General features: G+C 38.9%; 1 protein-coding gene across 1 annotated transcript in view; it reads left to right on the top strand.

Annotated features, from left to right (window-relative positions):
• Positions 1–424: 424 nt before the first annotated feature.
• Positions 425–26,406, top strand: part of LOC136884854 (zinc finger protein OZF-like) — a 60,032-nt gene continuing 34,050 nt past the window's right edge. The window contains exons 1-3 of the mRNA XM_067157142.2: positions 425–506; positions 4,313–4,440; positions 24,803–24,874. Coding sequence (XP_067013243.2) covers positions 4,375–4,440; positions 24,803–24,874 — 138 coding nt within the window. The 5' untranslated portion in view covers positions 425–506; positions 4,313–4,374. The remainder of the gene's footprint in view (positions 507–4,312; positions 4,441–24,802; positions 24,875–26,406) is intronic.

Below are 26,406 nucleotides of genomic sequence, written 5' to 3'. Positions count from 1 at the left end.
GCTACTGATACCCATTTGTCTCCCGTCTCCCGGTAGGTGGCCTACGCACGCCATGTATTTTCTGTCTTATGGTCTGAGTGTAATGGTTGGTCTTGGTGGTCCCAGATGACTTTACGACGTCTATCCATGTACAGTAGTTAGCTGGAGATATATGAATTATAGCGAGTGTGTATGTATACAGTCGAGGAACAACGCACTGGTTATAAAGTTGTGAGAAGCGCTATTCTCTATTTCCGGTTTACTTTCGAAGTGGTTGGCATGTTGTTATTTAATGTTCGTTTTCATTTGTTTTGTATTGTGCATCTAGGACATATTGCGGCATCTTGTCGAGGTTTGTTCTGTGGATTGTGCTGTTTCTCTTAAGGTTTTCTTCATCAGGTATTTGCAGTTTCTTTCGTTTTACACTGTGTACAAAGCGTTTAACATATTTCTAATAAAGTTAGATTCTCAGTCTTCTACATCTCCATAACGAACTTAATATCGTACGTTACGTCACAGGAAATAAGGTAAGCTTTATAGTTCACTAGCTGATGTACCCGTGCTTCGCTACGGAATTCTACATTGTATACATAATTCTAGGTTAGGTAGTGTACACGTTGTGAGCAAAATTGTATTAAATTGCATAGCACTTAACGTTACCATAGAAACGCGATAGGTAAAGTCACCAAACGTCTTTTCTCATATGAAGACTGGGTTAGGGAATTTCCATTGTAATGTTAGGTCCCCTTGCCTACCATCAGACACAATGAAGTTGGGGAGTTTTCATTATAATGGCAGACACTCACTCTCCACCTGCCCTTTTACATCCTCAGAAAGACTGTCTTAGTAGTTTTCCCATCTGAAATTAACATAGGTCATTACAATGACGTCAGTAGGAATGGCGCGATTAAAAGCAATGCTTTCATATGAAATACTCGATCAAATGAAAAACCACACATTTTTTCACTTTTAACTAACAGTACTAAGATGTCGATCTAACAGTCCAAAGTTCCAGAGCTGGAATGACAAAGCCGCAGACAGCCGTGATCCGTGAACACACTTCGTCTTATTCTGGCTGGGTGGGGGTGTCGAATAATGGAGACTCCCTTGTACAATCTCTTTCCTAGGAGTATCCAATGAGTCGGAAAATCTCAGTTCACTACACAGGCGGGGGAAGAATCTATCCGACTTGGAGGTAAAATTTTCCTCCAAGCCAGAGGAGAAACACCCTCTTCACTGCTAATTTGGAATAAAATGAATGTAGAATTTAATAAAAGTGAAGAGGAAGACGCTTTTCTTAAGAAACGGTTCTTTTCTGGGTTGAATTTTGAATTATTTTGTGAATTGTATTGCTATAATTTGGAATAGGCCTAAATTGTAATTCTAGACCAAGTCATAATAATACTACTACTACTACTACTACTACCACCACCACTACTACTACTAAATGAGCCTCTGCCTTAAGTATGCACACTGCTCATTCAAATCAGCGCATCAGAGTAGGGATCGAATAGCTGGAATACTATGATGATCCAGTTTGTTACGTACCGGCAGTATCAGAAAATGTATGAACAAGAGGAATGGCATGCTAAAGAAGAAAGTTTTCCAACTCCTTAGCTATTTCCCGCGAATATTCAGTCAGGCTGTTATACTCGGTACGCAGCAGTAATCCCATCTATCTGAGTTGAGCGACAGCATAAGACACAAGGAACATCACAATAATCAATGGTCAATGCAATGTTATTGTTGATCAATGTTATGCGCTTTCAATATTGTAGACCTTTACATTTAGTTTTCTTCCGACTCTGAAATACCACTCTTATCATAGCTGGTACGGTAAAACTGCATAAAACAACTGAAATTTTATTCTCTATAACTTTTGCTATGTAGTACTTTTTGATAGGACCTATAACATACTGTAGTTATTTAAAAATTAAATTTTACGCGTCTTCCCCTAAACTACAATTTCATCCAGGATGAATAAAATTGTTTATAACTTAGACTGTAATTTCTTATTCCCCGACTCTGTATAACAACTTTCATTAACCCATTTTCTCATGGCTCGGCGTTGATATGGACTTGGCAACAAAAATACAAATTCATGAATATCTGTGTTAGCAAAGCCAGTACGGTAACAATGTATGACATAAATGATCGGAAATTTAATTCTATATAACTTTCATTATGTAGTATTTATCGATTGAACCACTAATAATATAAATATTTGAGAATTACATTCAGGCCTTCCCCTAAACCACCATTTCACTCAGCGTGAGTAAAATTAGTTATAGCCTAGATTGTAGTGGCTCATCCCCCGACTTCACATACTGATTTTCACTAAATTCTCTTCATCGTTTTCTTGTGTTGCGTGTACATACATACAGATAGACAGACAGACAGACTGACAGGAATTACGGAAAACTAAAAATTGGATTTCCTTGTTACTATGGACATGACCGATATAGAAATACCATTCTCTTCAAATTCTGTGTAATGTACAGACAAAACTCTTATTTTATATATATAGATTTCATATTTAAACACAAAAGAACAGCGGCAGGTAATTCTGTAGGCTGTCTACATTAAATATTACCCAGCTGCCGTTCTTAGTGATAATATAAGCAGGGTTGTTCCAACATGGTACCGAATTGATTCTGAATAGCCTTCTCAAGAGCAGTAGTATACATGTTGTTCCAACAGATATTCAGAACCGGTTCTGAACTGTGAGTTCTGAATTCATGCTCTTCTAACTACGTTCAGAACCATTTTGGAGCCAATTCTCATTCAATACCAGGGACTGCATGTTGTATACATCCACATTTAATTCGACCAATAAGTGGTGCGACTGCAAACAGTACTTCTTTTTGGAATGGTGAGGCCTTCCATCATCCATCGTTAAAAGATTTTTAACAATTCGTAGATGGCTTTGATGCAGTTCACAGTTGCCATTTGCTTATTTCAACAAAACATTATTAACAATCAATTCTGGAAGCATTCCTACTTGCATATGTTCATTAAGATAATTTTGAAGGAGTTCATAGCCAGTGTGGAACAGTTTGTTGTAACGAAGGAGCTCATAACCAGTTCAGAACTCTTTGTTTTAACAAGGTAGTTCATAGCCAGTTCAGAACTCTTTGTTGAAACAAAGTAGTTCATAGCCAGTTCGGAACTGTTTTTCGTAACAAATATACAGTATATATTGTAACATAATCGGTAATGTTTGAAACTTCTGGGATAAAGTTGCCAATGAGTACCTGCTATCCTCTATGAAATCATTTGTTTGGTCAATGAGGAATGTGGCTAAACTGCTACTAAATTCAACATATTGTACCGTAGCACTTATAGGGGCTGCTAGCCCAGCTGAGGACTGTGTGTTGAGAGAAGAACTATGCCTATATCTGTGTAAGAAACTGGCTTATTAAAATACGTTAGGCACAGGGCTTACACACAGTTGTATGTATTATCCAGGATGATTTGCATAATTTTTAAGTGTAAAGAAAAAGGCTGGGCTCTCCATCTCCTATTTGAAAGTTTGCGGCCGATGACCAGAGATTCCAAGTTCTTTAAACAACAAGCACAAACAAGAATGTTTTCGGATTGGAAACAAAAATGAATGTACTATATCAGAAAATTCCTAATAGTTACTTTCAAAATTAAATTGAAACTGAATTACCAATAGACTCTAGTGTAAAGATAGTACAGAATGAACATAGCCAATAGAGGTAGTGGAGTGACAGGGTGTGGAGGTTGTATCATCACAGTCAGACCATTTGCCCTGCAAATGTTGGGATAGGAAAGGACTAGGAGTGGTAAGGAATTGGCCGTGGCAGCCCTGAAAACAGATTTCTGTGCTTTCCCATTATACCAGGCAAAAGCTGGGACTGTACTGTAATCAAGGCCACTGTCACTTCCTTCCTGCACCTAGCCACAACACCGGAATTCCTATCTGTATCAATGTGATGTAAAACAAATTGTAAAGTAAAAGACGTCAGTTGGGGTATAGACGACAAAATATATAGAACAGATCAGAGTACATCTACACAGCATAGCATTGGATAGGATTATATGGCAAGGTACATAACGCCAGTCATTAGACCCCCAGAGTAGTGGGTGATGTGTAAGTTGCATAGTCATTTTATTTTCACTAGAGGTGTGCAAATTAATCCCCACCTGGGGATGTGGGACGTTCTTTCAGTAAAAATGTTTATCCCTGAGGTTCAGTTTTCAGGTAAAACTGGAGGTCCTGTGGCTATGAGCACAATATCAACTATCAGCATAAACTACAGGTTTTACTACAGACGGGCAATAAGAGTGTGTGTTGCTCATGTTTCAGGACAAGATCTGTGGAAGTAATCTACATCCCAAAACCATCTAAACCTTCACACGCTATTTAAAATGGACTTGGATGCAAAGATCAAAGAGGAACCAATATGCTTTGAGGAAACATCAAATAATTTATCCGTAAGTATCATTGCAGATAACTTTATAGTGATTACAATTAAACCTTTAGCAGTCATCTGAATTTGACTGGTTTCATAACTCTTCTTTTATCTGGTGTTCTGGAAATATATGAGTGTCTTGCTGTCTATTCATAAGGTAGGCCTACATGTATATTTGTATACTCATCTTAAATTTACTAAATATATCAGAGCAGGAAAGATCTTCTAGAGGACTACATAAAAGAAGCGACCGAATCATGGAATGGTAATCGCAAAGCCAAAGAATGGTTCGACAGTGAGTGGTTCCAAGTAAGACAGGCAACTATGAAGAAAATGTGAGTACCCAGACCAAGTATGGTCGTCGTCCACCTAGCAGAATATCAAGCCACTAGAAAGACATACAAAACTCTTTTGAAGGATAAGAAAGCCAGTTACATTAGAAGCTCAATATCAGACGCTAATGAAGGAAATCAAGGAAAACCCGTACAAAGCAGTGTGCCTGCGCCAACCAAGATTCCCAGCAGACATACCAATGGAGATGTGGGAGGTGTACATGGAAAATATACTATGTAAATGGGACTTAACACCTACAATGGAAGGAGAAGTTAAACCATGCAGTCCTTTCACTCAGGAAGAAGTAAGGAAAGTGATCTCAAGTGCAAAATCTAACAAGGCGGCAGGCTCAGATGGCCTCTACAACGAATTTCTGAAGACATCTCTCCCTTACCTAGAAACAGTATGGCTAGAACTGTTGAACAAGTGTCTGGAAACAGGAAACATTCCAAATGTATGGAGAAAATCAGTCGTTAAGATGCTATACAAAGGGAAAGGAGAAGTAAACAAACTGGAATCATATCACGGAGTGGCTCTTGAATCAGCAGCTTTTAAGATTCTCACCAAACTGATAAACCAAAGAATCAATTGAATAGCAGACCCGCTTCTCCCTGACGAACAGTTCGGATTTAGAGCTGGGAGATCGACTCTGATGGCAGTGGAATGCCTCCTCCAAGATATTCACGAAACAACCAGAGAAAAGCAAGGTAAAATGTTCGTAATATTTATTGACTACTCCAAGGCTTTTGGTACAGTAGAAACTTGTTAGAAAACTAGATGAAATCATCGGTCGTACCTGGCTCACTAGACTAGTTACCAACATACTTGCAGAGAACTATATTCAAATAAGCGACAATCTCTGCACATCAAGATGAATCCGGCAGACAAACGGGGTATTACAGGGGGACTCACTAAGTCCTCTGCTGTTTAACATCTTCACACAGTATGCAATAAAAGAAATTAAGAAGCAAACGCGGAAGGTTAACGCGTACATATATGCGGAAGACATGGCTATTGCGTCTGAGAATAAAGAGGAACTACAAGTTGCCATGGACTTAATCGTGGAAAGGGCAGAAGATAATAAAATGGACCTTAATGCGAACATAACGGAATTGGTTGTTTTTAGGAGGGGAGGAAAATTATCTAAAGACGATTATATCCTGTGTTAAGGACAAAAATTACGAATTAGTAACCAATACAAATATCTGGGGATTACAATACAGGTAACAGGAACAACATTCACAATACACCTAAAGGAGAGAATCATCGCAGCTATACGAAGCATTAGTGATATTAAACACCTTCCACAGCTATCTTTGGAGACAGCCATGGCTCTGTTTAATACGAAAGTTGTTCCAACAGCCATATATGGTCTAGAGCTAATATGGGAACACCTCTCAAAAAGACAACTGCAAGAGCTGGAAAGTTTGAAGGCTAGATTCTTGAAAAGAGTTCTATGCGTTTCTAAATATACGTTATCAAGGCTAGTATACGTTCTGGCAAAGGGGACGTACTTCATTGAAGACATAAGACTTAGATTGTTACTCTCAGCGACGAGGAGTTACAGAGAGCTGCTACAAGAACTGCAAGCAAAGAGGGCTATGATATGGGACGAGTTTTACTCAACTGATGCTGTGTTAAACAGGGACTGGACGCGTGGTGGATATGACCTGAGGCATACAGTGACCAGGTTTGCCATACACGGGTTCCACCATAAGGTGTGCAGAACCATGGAATTTCACAAGCCAGGACCGGGTTGCGTATGTGTCTTTTGTGACCAGCGATGCGGCATATACCATGCTATCGAATGTGTCCATAGAAAAGGAAGCTTGACACAATTGTGTAAATAACTAATCATGTTTTGCAAGCATTGACTGCATATTATCACTATTAGTGATGTACATCTAAGTGTATCTAAATGTATATATCATGACCATTTGGTTGCAATACTATTATTATTAAAAAAAATAGATGACTACATCTGATGAAAAGGACACTTATTCAAGTTGTGAATGTCCGCTTTAAAGCTATATATGAACTGTTTATGGGGTGTGTTGGCCATGCGATTAAGGCCGTACATCTGTGAACTTGCATATGAAAGATAGTGGCTTCGAACTGCACTGTCGAGAGCCCTGAAGATAGTTTCCATGTTTTCCCATTTTTACACTAGCCAAATGATGGGGCTGTACCTTAATTGAGGCCATGGCCGCTTCCTTCCAACTCCAATGCCTTTTGTACCCCTTCATCGCCATAAGACCTATCTGTGTTGGTGCGAAGTAAAGCATTTTCCTAAAGAAACCTATATTCTATTAGACAAAGCATGATTTGTAGTTTAAATGGGTCCACTTTACAGATTGTTATGGAAATATTGTGGTGGACAGAGGTGAAATAAGGTGAGGGCAGAAATGAGTTGATATTAGACATTCCAAAGATTAATTTATAACTTTGAAATTAGAACTGGCTTTCTTTCTCTGATATCACTTGGTATCTTTTCAAAATCTCAACTTTACAATTCAGGTACAAAGTTGATAAGATAGGGTATCAATTTAGAAAGTCAAGTAATAATTAATGAACAACTTTGAGCTTGAAGCTCCCGGGTTATACATTATCCATGAGCGCTGCAGCTCCTTTAAACAAATAGTCAAGGAGACAGATCTCCCAATTCCCTTTACACCACTAGGAGACAGAGTATCCAAAATACACAATTATCCGAGAGCACCTTTTGCTCCACAAATTTATTTAGGAGACTACTCTCTGAACTTTATCACATTATAGAATTCAAAAATCACAATTCAACCTTTACGTTAATAGAAACAGCATTTCTGCTGTATAAAATTTACATTTAGGAATCTATTTCAAGATATATCTGGGCCCGTATTCACTCTCTTATGGTATATGCTTAACAGTCTAACATCTTTACTTAAAGGGAATGAAATGGAATTAAACAGGGATATTTAGTACCCATTCTACCAGACCTTCGTGAAAAACAACAGGTTGAGTTACCCCGCCCAAAAATCAAAATGGTGAGGAGGCGGACACTTGCGCCCCTTAAAATGGAAATGAAAATATTAAAACCCTATTTGGGTTTATGACCTGAGATTGCAGAGGCTATGCGTATACTACTGCGCTGACTAGATGGAGAGAATATTTAAGTTATAAAGATTACGAACTGTAAAAATTTACAAAATCATAGTTACATCAGAAGGGAATACGAGAGGGTAGCTCACTCACTATTCTCTGATTGTGGTTGGGTTCCTTTGGCTTATTTGATATTTACACTTGGATTTTGGAATTTATATTTTAGAAAATTAGAGTTTCATTGTAAAAAATTGGAAACCTTCTCCTTGAGCTAACTTTCAAAGAATATCACTTAATTAAGCCTGGACGGTCATTAACTTGAGCTGGTGGTGTTATCCGCCTCTGCCTCCTTGATAAACACACACTCTGTAGACTGAAATGATCGATAAAACAACCTGGTCTGAAAATGTGCCAGCTTTTATACCCAAGAGGAAACTTCCAGAAAACTCTGGGCTAAGGTCGAACACACCCCAAATTCTTATTGGGTGATAAAATAAGTACCAGAAAGCTGTGATTGGATGAAAAATAAATATACAAAATTTTCTATTGGCTCACCTCTTAAGTTGTCGGGAAGAGATAGAAGTGTTGTAAGCTTTAACATGCCAAAAACAAAGAAAAATGAATTTGGTTTTTAAAACCTTAGAATACAAAATTTCTTTACGATATTAATAGTCAGTCTTCACACCAAAGGGCAAAACATAAGTTTATAGTAGAGACATCTCTAGAGAAATATCCAATCTTCTTGTATTAGTTGTTGCAAGTTTTAGATGGAATTCTCCAAGGTGCTTCATTTAATGTAGGGGCGGGTGTGTCCCCGGTACAGACCTCCTCCACCAAGAGTTATTCTTCGGGTGACATAGTTTGAAATTTTGCTTTTTAGAAAAATTTGAAGGTGAATTTTACAGACAGAAAATTTCTTGATGAAGGTTCATTTGTAATCATTTATTAAAAGTAATAAACTTCATTGTTAGGTTCCGTATTGAGTTGAGACTATGCTTAAAGTAAATACAAAATTTTAATATTCCACCTTCTCAATACTAAAAAATCATTTGAATTTTTTACAAAAACATTACAATGATATTAAAAGGTACTAGTTTCGGTCCACTGTGGACCATCATCAGCCTAGCCAAATTACAACAGTAAAAGACATAGTGATAAAAATAGTGTGGAGAAATGAAAGAGGATCTAGAAGGCTGGGATGGTAGTGGAATGACAGATAAAAGTGAAAAACCGTATTTGCAAATAATGATAAAAGTAACAGAAGTGTTCACAATGACAAGTAAAATCTTGTGAAGTCACGTAAAAACTCTTGATGAGATAGTCTTTGGTTAGCAGTTACTCCTGTGTTGCACGATTGACATATATAACTACGTATATGCTTCTAGAAAGTTGTAGATGTAAGTTCCACTTTTGCGTAGAGGGAAGAATTGTCCGATGAGACCAGCACAAGATTAAAAATTGACAAAGTTGAACCTGTTCTATGGTGGAATGAAAGGCTTTCTGTGTTAAACAGAAGTAGTCTCAGTTCAATCGGGACCCCAATGAACCTGGGGAAAGAAGATAATATTAACGCGGGTAATCGGAGAACAAGCGAGGCACTGGAAAATATAAACGATGACTCACCTTGTGCTGCGTGGAACAAACTTGCTGTATTGAATGCAACTTACGGAGTGAGCGTAGTGCGGAGTAGATCAGCAGGAAAGGGGTAGGTGAATACGGAGGGGAGGAATTACGTAAGTGGTGGAGGGTGGGAGGGATGGGAAAGGTTCAAGGCGGAGTGGACGGGAGAGGAAGTGATGGTGTTTGTATTGTTGGGGGACCCTTAATTGACTTAAAGAAAGAATTTTGAACGACCGATTTGTTTCTTCTCTAATAAGTAATGAAAAGGTCAAATAAAATATTGGGTTTCTCAGTTATTTCGTTAAGGTTATAGTTGGCATTAAAGTATTGACCTAAATGAATGTAAAAGTTCTCTATTATATTGAGTAGAGGTCCTTTCTTAGCTATTTTGAGAACTTTTACATTGGGGTCACCTCTACCTCATGTTTTGTTAAACTGTTTCCACCAGTGTAGCTCAAGTTCATCTTCCTGGTATTACTTTTCTTGTGAGCTATTGTTGTGCATGCTGGGCTGAGTGACTCAGTTTCGATTCTGGCTCAGTCCAGTGGTTTTTGAAGTTGTCTGCCTTGTGTTTACTACATCTCTGCACTTTTTATTTTGGTGCATAGACCTGTTTTCGCAGGATATCTATCTCTGGCAACCATCTAGGAGTGGAAGCATAGGAAGAAAACAGGCATAGTTAATTTTTTCTATTTCACTGTAAGAAGTTAAAATTGATTTGTCATGTTCTCCCTTTGTTCATTAGTTTCGCACAGTGTCATCCCTTACGCTGAAGCATTATTTTGCACCACCCCAGCACTATGGTCTTTGTTACCCCTTACTGCTTCCTTGTGTGGACAGCAAATTTAAGGGAAGTATAAGATTGTACAAGCAAAACAGAGCCCATCAAAACCACAAGATAAACATTAAAACAAGAAAAATCACAAGTAAAAGAACATCATTTAAGAGACCTACCTTTTGAAGGCAACCAAACTCCAGAAATATCCAACTGAATTGATGGTGAAAACAGGCCCATTCCCTGGAGAGCAATAAAGAGGGTGTGAACAAGAATGCAAAATGATTTGTAATAAGTTCTGTACCTTTGCATGAGTGACAGATAAGAGAACACCCTTTACCATTAACAATAAATTTTATAAATTAATATAACTTGAATAGTACGTTTGAAATGTTAAAACAGGACATGATTCATGTAAGTTGACAAGTGGGATGAAAATAATGAATTTCCTTTAAATTAGGATAATGATTAAGGGTCCCTTATTAAAATATGGTTTAAAACAGTTGAACTTAAAAATAATTCACAACTCATGGTTATAATCTGATGTATATTCAAGTGGAGAACACTTAATAAATTTCCAGTTCATTGAAACCAAGAATAAGGCACAAATAAATAAACAATGCCATTTTAAAAGCTATTTATAATTGAATAGTATCACCAAGAGAAGCTCACAGAATCTAAATCGCGTTAAAACTTCCAGCATTTGTGGGCATCATCACAGACACATCAATCTCAATTAACAATCCATTTCCAGTAAACAAAAGGCAATCTGCACATAAAAACTCAAGAAGATACGACACAATAACAGTGGGAAGACAAATACATATTAATCACAGACCCTAAAGGTAAGAAGGGCTGACATGATAAAGAGAATCATTAACTGAATGCAAGAAAATCATAAGAACATAGTGTTATTGGAGACTCAGAATGACTGAAAAGCCTTACATGGACCTTATTAGCTTAATATATAATTTCATTACTTATCCCAGCACAGGGGAGGAGGTTACTAGCGGCAGATGTGGGCACATGGTAAGAACTTCTCTCACCCATGAAATGAATGAGAAATGTTAGCATTATATTACAGTTTTAGATTTAATTGGTTAATTAAAGATTTCTGATTTTATTTTCATGAGAATTATTTTAGTTTTGCACTATTTTATTTACAAATATAGAGTATTCTACATTGTTTAATCACTGTCACGAACATCTCTTTCATGGGTGACCCCTTTACACATCTCTGCCAACATGAGACTGGTATAATTCACAATTAACTTTCTAGTGTCTTCAGGGAAAAATAAATGCCATGCTTCCATTGCAGAACTTTCATTTTGTGCTTTTCCTCTGGTACTTGGTAGATGTCTCACAAGATTCCTATGCATAGTATTATGTGTCGTGTTTCTGCAGTATACATCCCATGTTGTTCCTCCAGCCTTCGCTGTGTATAGGGTCTGTTTTGTACCACTAGGTCAGAATTTGTGCCAACAGGTTCTGTGTCAATTCCAGAAAACTTTGTTTAATTTGTCCTACATTTCAATAGCAAATGTCAATGATATAATCTAAATCTGCACCTGCTTCCTCATTCCTGTTTATCTCATTTTTCACTTCATCTACCCGTTATAACAATGTATGTGCATTCTCGACAACCACACTTCAATATTTGCAAATATAGTCAATATATTTACTGTATTCAACAATGCCAGAAATACTAATGTAAAAAGTGCGAGGTGAGGGAAAAACTCACTGAACTGTAAGGATGACAACAATGCTCCACAAATGAAAGTAATGAACTTTCATCAATATGCAACAGTCGCAGAATGGTGCAGAAGATTATAAAGTTGGAATAGTTAGAAGGAGAGTCATAGGTGCAAAATAGTTGTGCAGGGCAACAAAGTCAAAAACTGAGGGATTCACTCACCACCCACTGGTGCCAGGTTAATAAAGGATTGCCTTGATGATTATACAATTTTACAATTAAACAAAAAAATTAAAAAAGGAAGGAAACAATGATAGTAATAATAACATAAAATTGTAACAAGTAGCTCCAAGAAAATTGTCAGTGGGGTAGAATTATGCATGCGGTTTCATAATCCCAAATATCCCCTCCTACCATTCCTATCCTATCTCTACGATACACACTCCAGTTCCGTGAGAATATTTCTGCATCCATTATATCATTTCTCAGCCATGATTCAACTCCTATTACAATATCTGGTAAGTATGATGAAACGGTAACACCCTACGAGCATTCACGTTTCATTCTTTTATTAAGAGAAGCTCGCTAACACCCGGCCGTAAGCATTTAAAACTTGCGCCGAGCGCACAGGCATAATGGGAACTGCGAGCAAGTTCGCGACGTTCCAGAACACCGGCCAAGGACAAGCGACGTCACGCAGAAGGTTCCTTCGTGTTCCATTGCTGCATGAACGAAATATAAGCGAGTCGCCAGCCTGGGGTAAGGCAGAATGTAAGCAGAGAGCCTGCAGTAAAGCAGAAAGAGAGTGTGCGGTATGCGACGGCAGTGTGCTGAAGGCAGAGAGTGGAGTGAGTCGGCAGTAAGCCGTGAGTCAGCGAGTGTGTGCAAGTAAGCACGTCGCGACATAATTCGTCTCTCGGTCCGGCTGTATATTTGAATTCGTTTAAAGACTGCGTTCTCGCCAGCTTGAATTCATTTAAAGACTGTGTTCTCACATAAACTGTGCCAGCTTTGAATTCGTTTAAAAAACTGTGTTCTTGCATTAATTGTGTCAGCTTTGAATTCGTTTAAAGACTGTGTTCTTGCCAGCTTGAATTCATTTAAAGACTGTGTTCTCACATAAACTGTGCCAGCTTTGAATTCGTTTAAAACTGTGTTCTTGCATTAATTGTGTCAGCCTTGAATTCGTTTAAAGACTGTGTTCTCGCCAGCTTGAATTCATTTAAAGACTGTGTTCTCACATAAACTGTGCCAGCTTTGAATTCGTTTAAAACTGTGTTCTTGCATTAATTGTGTCAGCCTTGAATTCGTTTAAAGACTGTGTTCTCGCCAGCTTGAATTCATTTAAAGACTGTGTTCTCACATAAACTGTGCCAGCTTTGAATTCGTTTAAAACTGTGTTCTTGCATTAATTGTGCCAGCTTTGAATTCGTTTAAAGACTGTGTTCTCGCCAGCTTGAATTCATTTAAAGACTGTGTTCTCACATAAACTGTGCCAGCTTTGAATTCGTTTAAAAACTGTGTTCTTGCATTAATTGTGTCAGCTTTGAATTCGTTTAAAGACTGTGTTCTCGCCAGCTTGAATTCATTTAAAGACTGTGTTCTCACATAAACTGTGCCAGCTTTGAATTCGTTTAAAACTGTGTTCTTGCATTAATTGTGTCTATCCGTTGAACTGTGTTGCATTATGATCTTAAGTGCCAGTGATAATCTGAAAATCACGACGTACTGGAACTTGGACTGTCATTTATTTCAACAAATGTATTATGCTGGTGGAGTACAGTGCAGAGACTGTACTCGATTTTCTTTATGAATTGCTTGATCACCGCACCTCGGAAGGTCCTAGATTGTTTCATTTGCGTATTATTCCAAATACGAACTGTGACTCTAACTTTATCCTTGCTGCTGTGGGAACTATTTCGGCGTGCTTCGCCATAGGGAAGTGTCACACCAGTACCCCATGACGTCAAATGTGGAAGCTCCACATTTCCCCGTTCCTGCCTCTGGTTCGAGTCATCAACACTAATACAAACACCAACGACGGAAGACAACGCCGACGCCGACCGCAAGACGACGCAGCCGCCGCGGGACAACGTCCTCTTCACGCCCTCAGGGACAAATCTACAATTCAGCTATAAAAGGTGACATAATTATTTGCCTATTTTATTGAATAAACTGAAGGATCCACTTAATCATGAATTTTTCTTTCACTACCCTTCTCTCTTACTCTCTTAGCATGGGCCGTACACGCCTTGTCGTTCCTCATGCTCTCCGATATACTGAAGTACGGGCGTTCCTGTTACAGAGAGAAGGTAGTGAATAGTGGCACCCCTGACGTTGGGGCCAGATTAAAGAGAGTAAAGTGATAAAAATTAACTTTGAAATCAGTGATATCTTAACTTACCAATTCAAATAAAAGTGCATAGTACGTACGTTAATTCCAGTTCAGTGAATATGTTAAAATTTTACGAAGTTCAATTCAATGACTTTGACGAAATTTTAAACTTTTGGCACAGAACTCTGATCAAGTTTATGGCACAAGTGATTATTTTTCTCTTTCTCTTGCTATGTAAAACATTTCAGGCATAATATTCATGCACAGGCTTATATAAATTTTGATATTTATGTTGGTGAAATTTTGAACTTTACCATTGGACAATAATGGTGATATTTAATTTTATGCACAAGTGTTTGATATTTTGTGTTGGTGAAATTTTGAACTCTACCATTGGACAATAATGGTGATTTTACGTATGAGGTGAATGATTGTATTTTCTGCATTTTGTGAAAATAACGACATTAATATGGAAAATATACTAGCTGCCATTGAGGCTTTAAAAATCAGTCTAAATGACAGGATTACGGAAAGTAACACTAATCTCGGGCGTAGGATTGCAGAATCTAACAATACTTTAGGAGCTCAACTTAAAGAATCTAACGCGACCCTGGAAGCCACCAAGGCTAGTATAGGTCAACTAAGGGAAGCTAATGATGCCAACATAGTAAAATTGACAGAATCTGTTGATCAAAAATTTGCAGAAGTTAATAATAATTTGGAACGTAGGCTCAATAGTGCAGGTGCCGAAATTGAAAAAAGATTTAAAGAATCTAACAAAAGAATGGATTCTAAGTTTACGGAAATAAATGAAAGATTAACACGTGACTTAGAAACCATTAAGCAAGACATAAAATCACAAGTGGCGGAGGACTTAAAACTTGCTTTCCCGTCTTCTTCTCAGGAAGTCCTTAAAGAAGTAGAAAGCTTAAAGGAAGAATTTCAAGAGTCCCATGCTCAATTATCTCTTGCGCAAACTAAAATCGCGTCTATTCAAGACAAACTTCATGAATCTCTTAAAAATAATTTCATGAAGTTGGGAAACGAAATTACTCTTCTGAAAAGTCAGCAAGAGGAGGCCGATAAACGTGTCAAGACTCAGTTAGATAATGCTCACACGCAGATTACTCGTATCTGTCGCGATGTAGCAGAAGTCAAGACCGACATAGAGAAGGAGGTCAAGGAAATTGAGAATTCCGTACAGGGGAAAATTAAAACCCTAAAACTTGAACTCCAAGGAGATATAGAAGCTCTCAACAGCAAAGTATCGCAAATCGAACAGGATGTTTCATCATCTAGCCTTCACAACACTAGTGGAGAATCCATGAATGTTTCCACAGTTTTTAAAATAACTGAGGAAAAACCAGCCAAATTTTCGGGGAAGGAGGAGTATACTGCTAAGGAGTTTCTCCTCAACCTCGAAGAATTCTTTCAAGAAAATCACGTTAAGACCGACCGTCGTTTACGAATAGCATCTCGATTGTTAGAAGGCAAGGCGTTAATGTGGTTTACCGCTTTTAAATTCAGTATTAACACTTACGAAGAATTTAAGGAAGCCTTACTTAGACGATTTTGGAGTGCTGAGGCTCAGCACCTGATAAAACTTCAATTATACTCTAGAAAGTATAACACGTCCGTCAATTCCTCGCGATGTTCAGATTATCTCAGCTTAAAAAGATACAGTTTTTCGACCCTCCTTTACCGGAGCAAGAACTTATTCAGGTCATAACGCTGCAATTTCCACCAAATGTTCAGGAAATATTGGTGGCAGCAAACGTCCAGGACTTGGAGCAGCTCGATGATGTCCTGAGGACACTCGATACTGCGCACACTCAGAGCGCAGCAAAAGCAGGTCGAACCAAAGAAACTACAACCAACTTTACGGAAATGAAAACTCCAGTTCAAGTAAATCCAGAACCGCGAGAAGAAAGAGAAACTCGCCGAGATATTCCGTTTCGGTATAGAAGATCTAGGAATCGCCCCTACGAAGGGAGGGCTAAGTTTCAACCTGGACCTTCATGGAGGCAGGCAGCTAATCAACCCAATGATAATAGGAACTCCCAGCGGGAAGAATTAGAGAAACGTTGGAGAGAGACTACGGAATATGTAAGGAATAAGAACAGGGAAGAGGATTTACCTGGAGCAGCTTCTTTGGAATACCAGGCAGAGATACAGAGAAGAAATGAGAGAACGGAAATGGATCCAAGAGCTACGGGTACAAAAAAAAACTTTGTCGAAGCAATAAAGAGACTGCCTGAAAACCCGGAGGGAGGAGAAGTAGTATGTAGCGCACTCATTAACCATTGGTATTTAGAGGATGCAGATTTACTATATGAGGATTCAACACCACGACAGCCTCAGATACAACGCGGCTTACCGATCATTATCATTAAGTTAGGCAATATGATTGTCCACTCTCTAGTAGACTCGGGATCGCAAGCCTCACTAATTTCGCAGAAATTAATAGATGTGGCGCAGGAGACGACCTACATCTCCATCTTGCCGGTTGCTCAAGTTAAGGTTAAAGGCATAGTTCCTGACAAAGCTATTAAATGCAAATTCCAAGCGTTTCTTGAGTTAGAAATTGGTGGTGTTAAGTTCCAACATCTATTTTTGATCTTGACGCAAATGAAATTTGACTTAATTCTTGGATCAGACTTTCTCATTCAACATGGGGGAATCATTGATTATCCCGCTAATGTGATTAAATTTTTCCACGTCGAATCTGTAGGGCTACAGTTGGTTACTTATAATGACGTGAAGAATCCGGAATGTGAGACCCCGGTGGGGATAGTAGAAGGCAAGATGAGCGAGGCTCCGCCTGTTGAAGGAAGCGTCCACGAAGAGGGGCGACCCGAGGAAGTGGGACCCGTAGAGGACCAGATGGCGTCCATTATCGATGATGAGTTTAACGAGGACCACTACAACTTCACGCTTTACGCCAATGTAGCTGAAAGCCCAGATTACGATGATGATAAAGTAATAAAGGCAATCCAAGAGCTTTTTAAGAAGTTTCCAGATGTATTTTCTGAGAAACCTGGAGTCATTAAGGGTTTCAAGCACCACTTAGATGTTACTGACACATCACCTTATAAGAAACGGCCTTATCCGATACCCATGAAGTACTTGGAAGAAGCACGGGTCATCATTAAACAGATGGAGAATGATGGAATCATATCAAAATGCGTCACACCTTACATTAATCCTCTGGCTATAGTAAGAAAACCAAATGGTAATCTGCGCATATGCCTCGATGCGAGGGCTTTGAACGATAGGCTTGTGCTAGAATATGACCACCCTCCCCTACTCCGGGATGTAATTAGGAGATTTCATAACATGAAAGTATTTTCTGCTATGGACATGGCTTCTTCATATTTTCACATTTTATTGGATGAAGATAGTCGGAAATTTACCGGATTCATCTTTGATAATGTCACTTATGCCTTTATAGACTCCCTTTTGGCATTAAGAACTCTGGTGCAGTTCTTATCAGAGCCTTAGAGGAACAACTCTCCGATGAAGTAAAGGCAATCACCACCATTTATGTGGACGATATCATCATCGCGTCCGAGTCCCTGGAACAACATGTACGAGATGTTCATAAGGTGTTGGAGGAATTACAGACCAAGAACTTTAAAATTTACGCCAAGAAAAGCCAGTTTTTCAAAACTGAAGTTTTGTTTTTAGGCCATCTTATTGGAGGGAATGGGATCAAGCCCAATCCGGCTAAGATTCAATGTATTCTAGAATTTCCTAAACCCACAAGAATGAAACACATCAGGCAATTCTTAGGCCTCTGCCAGTTCTTCGCGCAGCATTGCCCTAATTTTACTGAAACGGTAGCACCCCTGCAGCAGTTGTTGAGGAAGAACAACAGGTGGAAGTGGACTGATGTCTGCGATAAAGCATTTGTGGCGACAAAACAGCTGTTGAAAGACAATGTTCAACTCGCCTATCCTAATTACGAGCTACCCTTTTATATTGAATGTGACGCCAGCCACGTAGGGATCGGTGCAGCTCTTTTCCAAATTGATCCAAGGGAACCTGAAGTTCGCATCTTTCTCTCGTTCATGAGCCGCAAGTTGAGACCCCATGAAAAGACTTATACGATAACAGAGTTAGAAGCCCTTGCCGTAGTACATTCTCTCATTTACTGGAAGAAAATAATCTTTGGATATCCGGTGATTATTTGCACAGATCATCAAGCTCTGACGTTTATTCTCAAGTCAGACATTACAAGCGAACGGATAACCCGATGGGCGCTGTTTGTACAGCAATTTGATATCACTGTTGTTCACAGGCCCGGAAGGAAAAATATCCTAGCCGACGCATTAAGTCGGAATCCGACAGATGAGGTTTCGATCCATGCGATTGAAGTCATGAATGAGGAAGACGAAGAGTTCTTGCGACGACTAAAGTATCTAGCGCAAGCTCAAGGAAGAGATCCTCTAAACCATGAGCTGATTCGTTTTTTTAAAGGATTTATCCCTCAAGACGACGACGAGTATCCTCGTATATCTAGGATAGCTCAAAATTTTTGCTACCATGATGGCCTACTTCACAAGTACGTCGACCTCGCTAGAACAACAGATCGTATTTATGCCCCTCCTCAAATAAGGACTGCTATTATATGGCATTGCCATTCCATTTCTGGACACGCCGGTACGGACAAGGTCCTAAACCTGATTAGAGAAAGGTTTACCTGGGAATACTTACGCCGTGACATCCGTAACACCATTAGGACTTGTGATATTTGTCAAAGGATCAAGCCCAATAACAGGCTCCTCCGGGAATATCCACGACCTCTAATACCTGAAAAACCTGGCCGGATCTTCGCAATGGACCTATATGGACCTTTGCCCAAGGCGTTACGTGCCAACAGATACATTGTTGTCACCATAGATGCATTTTCTAAATACACTATGTTGCTTCCAATTCAGAAGGCAAATACCGGGAACATTCTCCGCAGGATTCGTCGAAACATCATCCCCGAGATGGGCAAGCCGGAATTTCTCTTAACAGACCATGGAAGTCAGTTTACCTCCATGGAATTCCAACTTGCACTGGAAGAACTTGGGATAAGGCATATCATGAACTCCATCCGACACCCGGAAGCCAACCCAGCCGAACGGGTTATGCGCGAAATTGCCAGATTCTGTAGATTGTATTGTGGACAACAGCATTGGAAGTGGGTTGAAGTTCTGCCCATTATGCAAAGGATCGTCAATACCACCATGCATGAGTCTATTCAGGACATCCCTTTGAGTGTACATAAAGGCCTCACCTCTGACAGACCTTGGGATCGAGTTTTGCCTGATCAACCTGACGCAGCAGTGAGCCAACAAGCTCGCATTACCAAGGCACTTCGGCAATTACGACATGCTGCTCAAATCCGAGAAAAGAAGTTACGACATCACAAGTTTCGACAACCCTTACAAGTGGATGACCTAGTATTAATACGCAAGCCTGCAGTTTCACACCCTGACCAGGGAATTTACGCCAAATTTTGTCCCTTGTTCATAGGACCCTTCAGGATACTTACCGCACTAGATAATGGTGCCTACGAAGTAGGAAGGGCAGATAGGGACGTTGAGGGAATCTTCAACTCGGCCAATCTCAAGAAATACTTTACTAGGAGATGAGCGAAAAAAAAATCGCCCAGCAATTTTCTTTTTCCCGAGCAGGGGGGGAGATGAAACGGTAACACCCTACGAGCATTCACGTTTCATTCTTTTATTAAGAGAAGCTCGCTAACACCCGGCCGTAAGCATTTAAAACTTGCGCCGAGCGCACAGGCATAATGGGAACTGCGAGCAAGTTCGCGACGTTCCAGAACACCGGCCAAGGACAAGCGACGTCACGCAGAAGGTTCCTTCGTGTTCCATTGCTGCATGAACGAAATATAAGCGAGTCGCCAGCCTGGGGTAAGGCAGAATGTAAGCAGAGAGCCTGCAGTAAAGCAGAAAGAGAGTGTGCGGTATGCGACGGCAGTGTGCTGAAGGCAGAGAGTGGAGTGAGTCGGCAGTAAGCCGTGAGTCAGCGAGTGTGTGCAAGTAAGCACGTCGCGACATAATTCGTCTCTCGGTCCGGCTGTATATTTGAATTCGTTTAAAGACTGCGTTCTCGCCAGCTTGAATTCATTTAAAGACTGTGTTCTCACATAAACTGTGCCAGCTTTGAATTCGTTTAAAAAACTGTGTTCTTGCATTAATTGTGTCAGCTTTGAATTCGTTTAAAGACTGTGTTCTTGCCAGCTTGAATTCATTTAAAGACTGTGTTCTCACATAAACTGTGCCAGCTTTGAATTCGTTTAAAACTGTGTTCTTGCATTAATTGTGTCAGCCTTGAATTCGTTTAAAGACTGTGTTCTCGCCAGCTTGAATTCATTTAAAGACTGTGTTCTCACATAAACTGTGCCAGCTTTGAATTCGTTTAAAACTGTGTTCTTGCATTAATTGTGTCAGCCTTGAATTCGTTTAAAGACTGTGTTCTCGCCAGCTTGAATTCATTTAAAGACTGTGTTCTCACATAAACTGTGCCAGCTTTGAATTCGTTTAAAACTGTGTTCTTGCATTAATTGTGCCAGCTTTGAATTCGTTTAAAGACTGTGTTCTCGCCAGCTTGAATTCATTTAAAGACTGTGTTCTCACATAAACTGTGCCAGCTTTGAATTCGTTTAAAAACTGTGTTCTTGCATTAATTGTGTCAGCTTTGAATTCGTTTAAAGACTGTGTTCTCGCCAGCTTGAATTCATTTAAAGACTGTGTTCTCACATAAACTGTGCCAGCTTTGAATTCGTTTAAAACTGTGTTCTTGCATTAATTGTGTCTATCCGTTGAACTGTGTTGCATTATGATCTTAAGTGCCAGTGATAATTTGAAAATCACGACGTACTGGAACTTGGACTGTCATTTATTTCAACAAATGTATTATGCTGGTGGAGTACAGTGCAGAGACTGTACTCGATTTTCTTTATGAATTGCTTGATCACCGCACCTCGGAAGGTCCTAGATTGTTTCATTTGCGTATTATTCCAAATACGAACTGTGACTCTAACTTTATCCTTGCTGCTGTGGGAACTATTTCGGCGTGCTTCGCCATAGGGAAGTGTCACACCAGTACCCCATGACGTCAAATGTGGAAGCTCCACATTTCCCCGTTCCTGCCTCTGGTTCGAGTCATCAACACTAATACAAACACCAACGACGGAAGACAACGCCGACGCCGACCGCAAGACGACGCAGCCGCCGCGGGACAACGTCCTCTTCACGCCCTCAGGGACAAATCTACAATTCAGCTATAAAAGGTGACATAATTATTTGCCTATTTTATTGAATAAACTGAAGGATCCACTTAATCATGAATTTTTCTTTCACTACCCTTCTCTCTTACTCTCTTAGCATGGGCCGTACACGCCTTGTCGTTCCTCATGCTCTCCGATATACTGAAGTACGGGCGTTCCTGTTACAATATATCTATGGGACCCTCACCAGTATTACTTGATTCAAGAACTGGAAAAAATCAAAAGAAAAGCAGCTCGATTTGTTCTGGGTGATTTCCAGCAAAAGAGTAGCATTACAAAAATGTTGCAAAGTTTGGGCTGGGAAGACGTGGGAGAAAGGAGACGAGCTGCTCGATTAAGTGGTATGTATAACTCAAATATTATTGTAATATTTAAGGTCCACCTGTTCAATACAATACAGTATAATCCACTATTTAATGTGGTTAAAATTTATACATAATACATAAAAGTCAATGGTACATGTTTCACCCTTTTTACGGGCATCATCATCCTATATCAATCTTAAAAATTAATGGATATAAAATCATTCCAATCTTATAAACTATAGAGTAAAATGTTGGACAATGATTTCATAAAATATTATACTATAACGTCTAAAATAACAATATTGCACCAAAGTATGTAAAAAAACTGTGAATTAACAATTTTGAAGGTTAAAACGTGGTTATCATGAATATTTGAGCGTTTAAAACCAAAATGGATCCTCTTCTTATATATCATTAAGACTGTGATGGCCTTGAGTGTGAGCACAGTCATCAAAGGGAGATATTTGTTCCATTACCATAGCATGAGTCCAAGATAGTAAAATGACTGAGAGTTATTAAAACAGAAGTGTGAACGTGACAAATATGTCAAAATATGTACAGTTGATATATCTGAAAATCGTAGTGAAACAGGACACCAGTTTACATCAATTGATAAGTATCTCACCATTCTAAGATGTATAGGCAAAGGAAAACTTATGAATGAATTAGAAAATCTTTACATCTTTTTAGACCAAACCAATAACAAAGACCATAATCTTAATGATGCCACAGAGGCAAAAAATCCTTTATATGAGCTAACTCCAAAGTTATTAGGCATTGTGAATTCAAAACGTAATACAATCTCACAGACTTTTAGAACTTCTTGTTCTAAAGCTTCCACCATCTCGCCAAACGTTAGGCCCGCCCATCTTGCCCCTAACAGCCCTCCAATAACAACACCTCGCACAAGGATCCGCCCCCCCTTACCCCCCTCCTCCGTGTCCCCCACTGCCACAGCCGCACCGTTATAATACTAGAAGTAGAAAGCTCAGTCAAGCTAGCATTGCTGGAACAGCCCGACGTACTTGACACGCACCGTACGAGTAAGTACCGCCTTAGGCATTTCTGACGTACGGGAAGTCTCACGCACAGTACTATTTAACTAAGTTTCTTTTACATTTTGTTTCAGATGAACTCGATCATTTCTTCCAACAAATGTTTCACCGGGGTTAATAACACCCACTTGATCGTCTTTTGGATCCAATTATTTACAGCACCAATATAAATACTGACATCCGCTAGCTTTGACACAACATTTTATCATTAGTAACGTCTGCACAAGAAGTTCCATTTTCTTTTATACGATTTTCAGATATATCAACCGTACATATTTTGACATATTTGTCACGTTCACACTTCGATTTTTAATAACTCTCACTGATTTTACTATCTTGGACTCATGCTATGGGAATGGAACAAATATCTCCCTTTGATAATTGTGCTTACACTTAAGGCCGTCACAGTCTTAATGATATACAAGAAGAGGATCCATTTTGGTTTTAAACGCTCAAATATTCATGCTTAACCACGTTTTAACCTTCAAAACTGTTAATTCACAGGTTTTTTTACATACTTTGGTGCAATATTGTTATTTTAGACGTTATAGTATAATATTTTATGAAATCATTGTCCAACATTTTACTCTATAGTTTATAAGTTAATGATTTTATATCCATTAATTTTTAAGATTGATATAGGCTGATGATGCCCGTAAAAAGGGTGAAACATGTACCATTGACTTTTATGTATTATGTATAAATTTTAACCACATGAAATAGTGGATTATACTGTATTGTATTGGACAGGTGGACCTTAAATATTACAATAATATTTGAGTTATACGTTAACTTCAATATGGAACCACAATGAGAATAGTTACTTGTAAGTGGTATGTTCCGAGCTGTCAGTGGAGGGATGGCGTGGGAGGACATCAGTAGATTAATTTGAGTGGTGTCTTTAAAAGTAGGAAAGATCACAATATGAAGATAAAGTTAGAATTCAAGAAGACAAATTGGGGCAAATATTTGTTTATAGGAAGGGGAGTTAGGGATTGGAATAACTTACCAAGGGAGATGTTCAATAATTTTCCAATTTCTTTGCAATCATTTAAGAAAAAGCTAGGAAAACAACGGATAGGGAATCTGCCACCTGGGTGACTGCCCTAAATGCAGATTAGTAGTGATTGATTGATTTATGTCTCTTAGCGCTGTCTGAGAAACAAAACGGGGAGGACCCAACACACTGTTTCCAATGTAAGGTTCTCTTGGGTGAGTTTTGATGATAATGGCAGGCCACATTTCCTACCACAATTCAGAACAAAGTTCAGGAGTTTCTACCATAGTGGCGAACTCACTTCCCAGTTGTCATTAACAATAGAGGTGAGGAGTTTTCAATATAAAGACAATACCCTTTTCATAATGCCAGTCAAAGTAAAGTTGGAGTGGTTTTAATATCTCAGGAATAGACCCATCTTTTAGGTTGTGAGGCCATGTGCATTTGCAGAGTTTCATGCAGACATGCCATTTGGCTCATCAGTTGCATTGGCACGCCCCTGTAAGTCTTTGATTGGCAGTGGCAGACCAACTGCTTAATCCCACATGATTAGCAAATAGGGATTGCTAATCTGCTAAAGGAGAAGTGAATTCTCCGTTTAAAAATATATGTACTGCTAAAAGTCAGCCCCACCCAGTGCATGTGGGATGTTTGAAATAAAAGCCTTGTTCCTGTGATTTGGTTTCCTTGGAAGACTATAGGCTGATTGGCTGTGATAAAAACATTGAAAACAATGGAGAGCTACAGGCCTGCCTGCTTACTTTATTGGCCAATAAACTATAACCCTAATTATTATGTTAACAATAATATATATTTCTGGTACCTTTAGTTCAGTAAAAGTCAGTGGAAGTAATTTTTGGCTCATTTTCTTATAACAATTTCTGTTGCAGTGTAAAATGGACCAGAAAATAGAGATCAAGGAGGAGCCTGTCTGGCTTGAAGGCACGGCAAGTACATCCTTCGTAAGTATCATGCCTGATTACATTTAGTGATTGGAACTTAATTTATATTCAAAACATTTTCAGAGCTATATGTTACAAAGCATTTCATGTGGAATTATGTTTAGTGCATAACAAGAGGCGTAAACTCTCCAACTTTTAAAAGGTACTTTGTCGGATGTTTTATTGTATTCTCTTTCCTAAGATGACATATCTAGGTGGTGGTCTTGTAGGTATGCTGTATGTTATCACTGTCGTTGGCCATCAGATGAGTGGTGATGGCATGCTGGTTGTCATTCATTGTTATATGAAATAGTTGATATTTGTTGACATTATTTTTCCCCATGGGTAGTTTAGTGTTTGGTTACATAATGCTAATCATTTTCAGTGTAAATTAACTGGGCAGGCCGTGTTCTTTAGATAATGAGGACCTTCATCTTACCTACAGTACATCAGTATATCAGTACCTACAGTATATCAGTACATGAAACTTAGTGCATATTCAGGATCCTATCAGTGTTATGGACTTTCTCTTCATTTGGTAAAACTACTAAAGTGACATGTAAGTTACTGTTCTTGACAAAATTACTGGTTGTGACTGATCGGGTCCATTTCACCTAAAATCTTTGTACTGTTTGCATATTTGCTGGGAGATCTTTAGAATATAGGTCCAGCAGCCAATGTTGTTGCTTCCTTAGCACCACCCAGGGGTCATGTGTAGGGCATTTTAAGGTTTAACTTACAGAAGGAAGATTGGATCTCAAAAACAGGTGAACATCTCTGGCCTTTCTTCCCACTTAATTCGAGGTCTGATCTCCCAAAAGAACTTGGACCTTCCTTAATAGGATTCGATGTGGTCATGTTGTCTGTGCTGCGTCCCTGTATAAATGGGGAAAGATACAATCCCCCGAGTGTGACTGTGGTGCTCCTTTTCAAACCATCGAACACATTGTAAAGGAGTGTAGCAGAAGATTGGAGATTGGTTTGATTTTCTAGAGGCCAATACAGAGGCTCTAGTATGGATAACATCTTTGGACATTAAAATATAATGTACTTGCTTTCTTGTTTCTGTGTATATATATGCCATATGATAAATAAATAATAATAACCTGAAATCTTGGGAAGAGCGATTCCATTGTTGCAGTATTGATCATTCTATATTATCCTCTTTGACAACAACATATTTATATTGACAGTTGTATGATGAGTTTTCTAATTATTGATTTTTTCTCATCTTTTCTCTTGATTGGATAGATTTTATAACATTAATGGTCAACTTTGACAAATAGCTTTTCAGTTAATTATATAATTGGCCTGTGTGGTCATGGAGGGATTTTTTAGTGTTTTTCTCAAGTCTCTATTTGTTTTTGTATAATTTCTTGTGCTGTGTTCCCTCTCTTTCCACATAATTTATAGTTTCCTTTTTTATTGATAGAGCTACATTAACTTTTTGCTTTGAACCATTCTGTTGAGATTTTGTGAATGATATTAGCAAACAACAAGCAGAACATCTAATGGTTGTGGAGGCCACTAAAAAACAAATTTAAGAGAGTTAT

The sequence above is a fragment of the Anabrus simplex genome, chromosome 13, assembly GCF_040414725.1.
Source record: "Anabrus simplex isolate iqAnaSimp1 chromosome 13, ASM4041472v1, whole genome shotgun sequence".
NCBI classification, from domain to species: Eukaryota; Metazoa; Arthropoda; class Insecta; order Orthoptera; family Tettigoniidae; genus Anabrus; species Anabrus simplex.
Note: the sequence above shows the minus strand (reverse complement) of the source record. Positions and strands in the feature narration are given on the sequence as shown.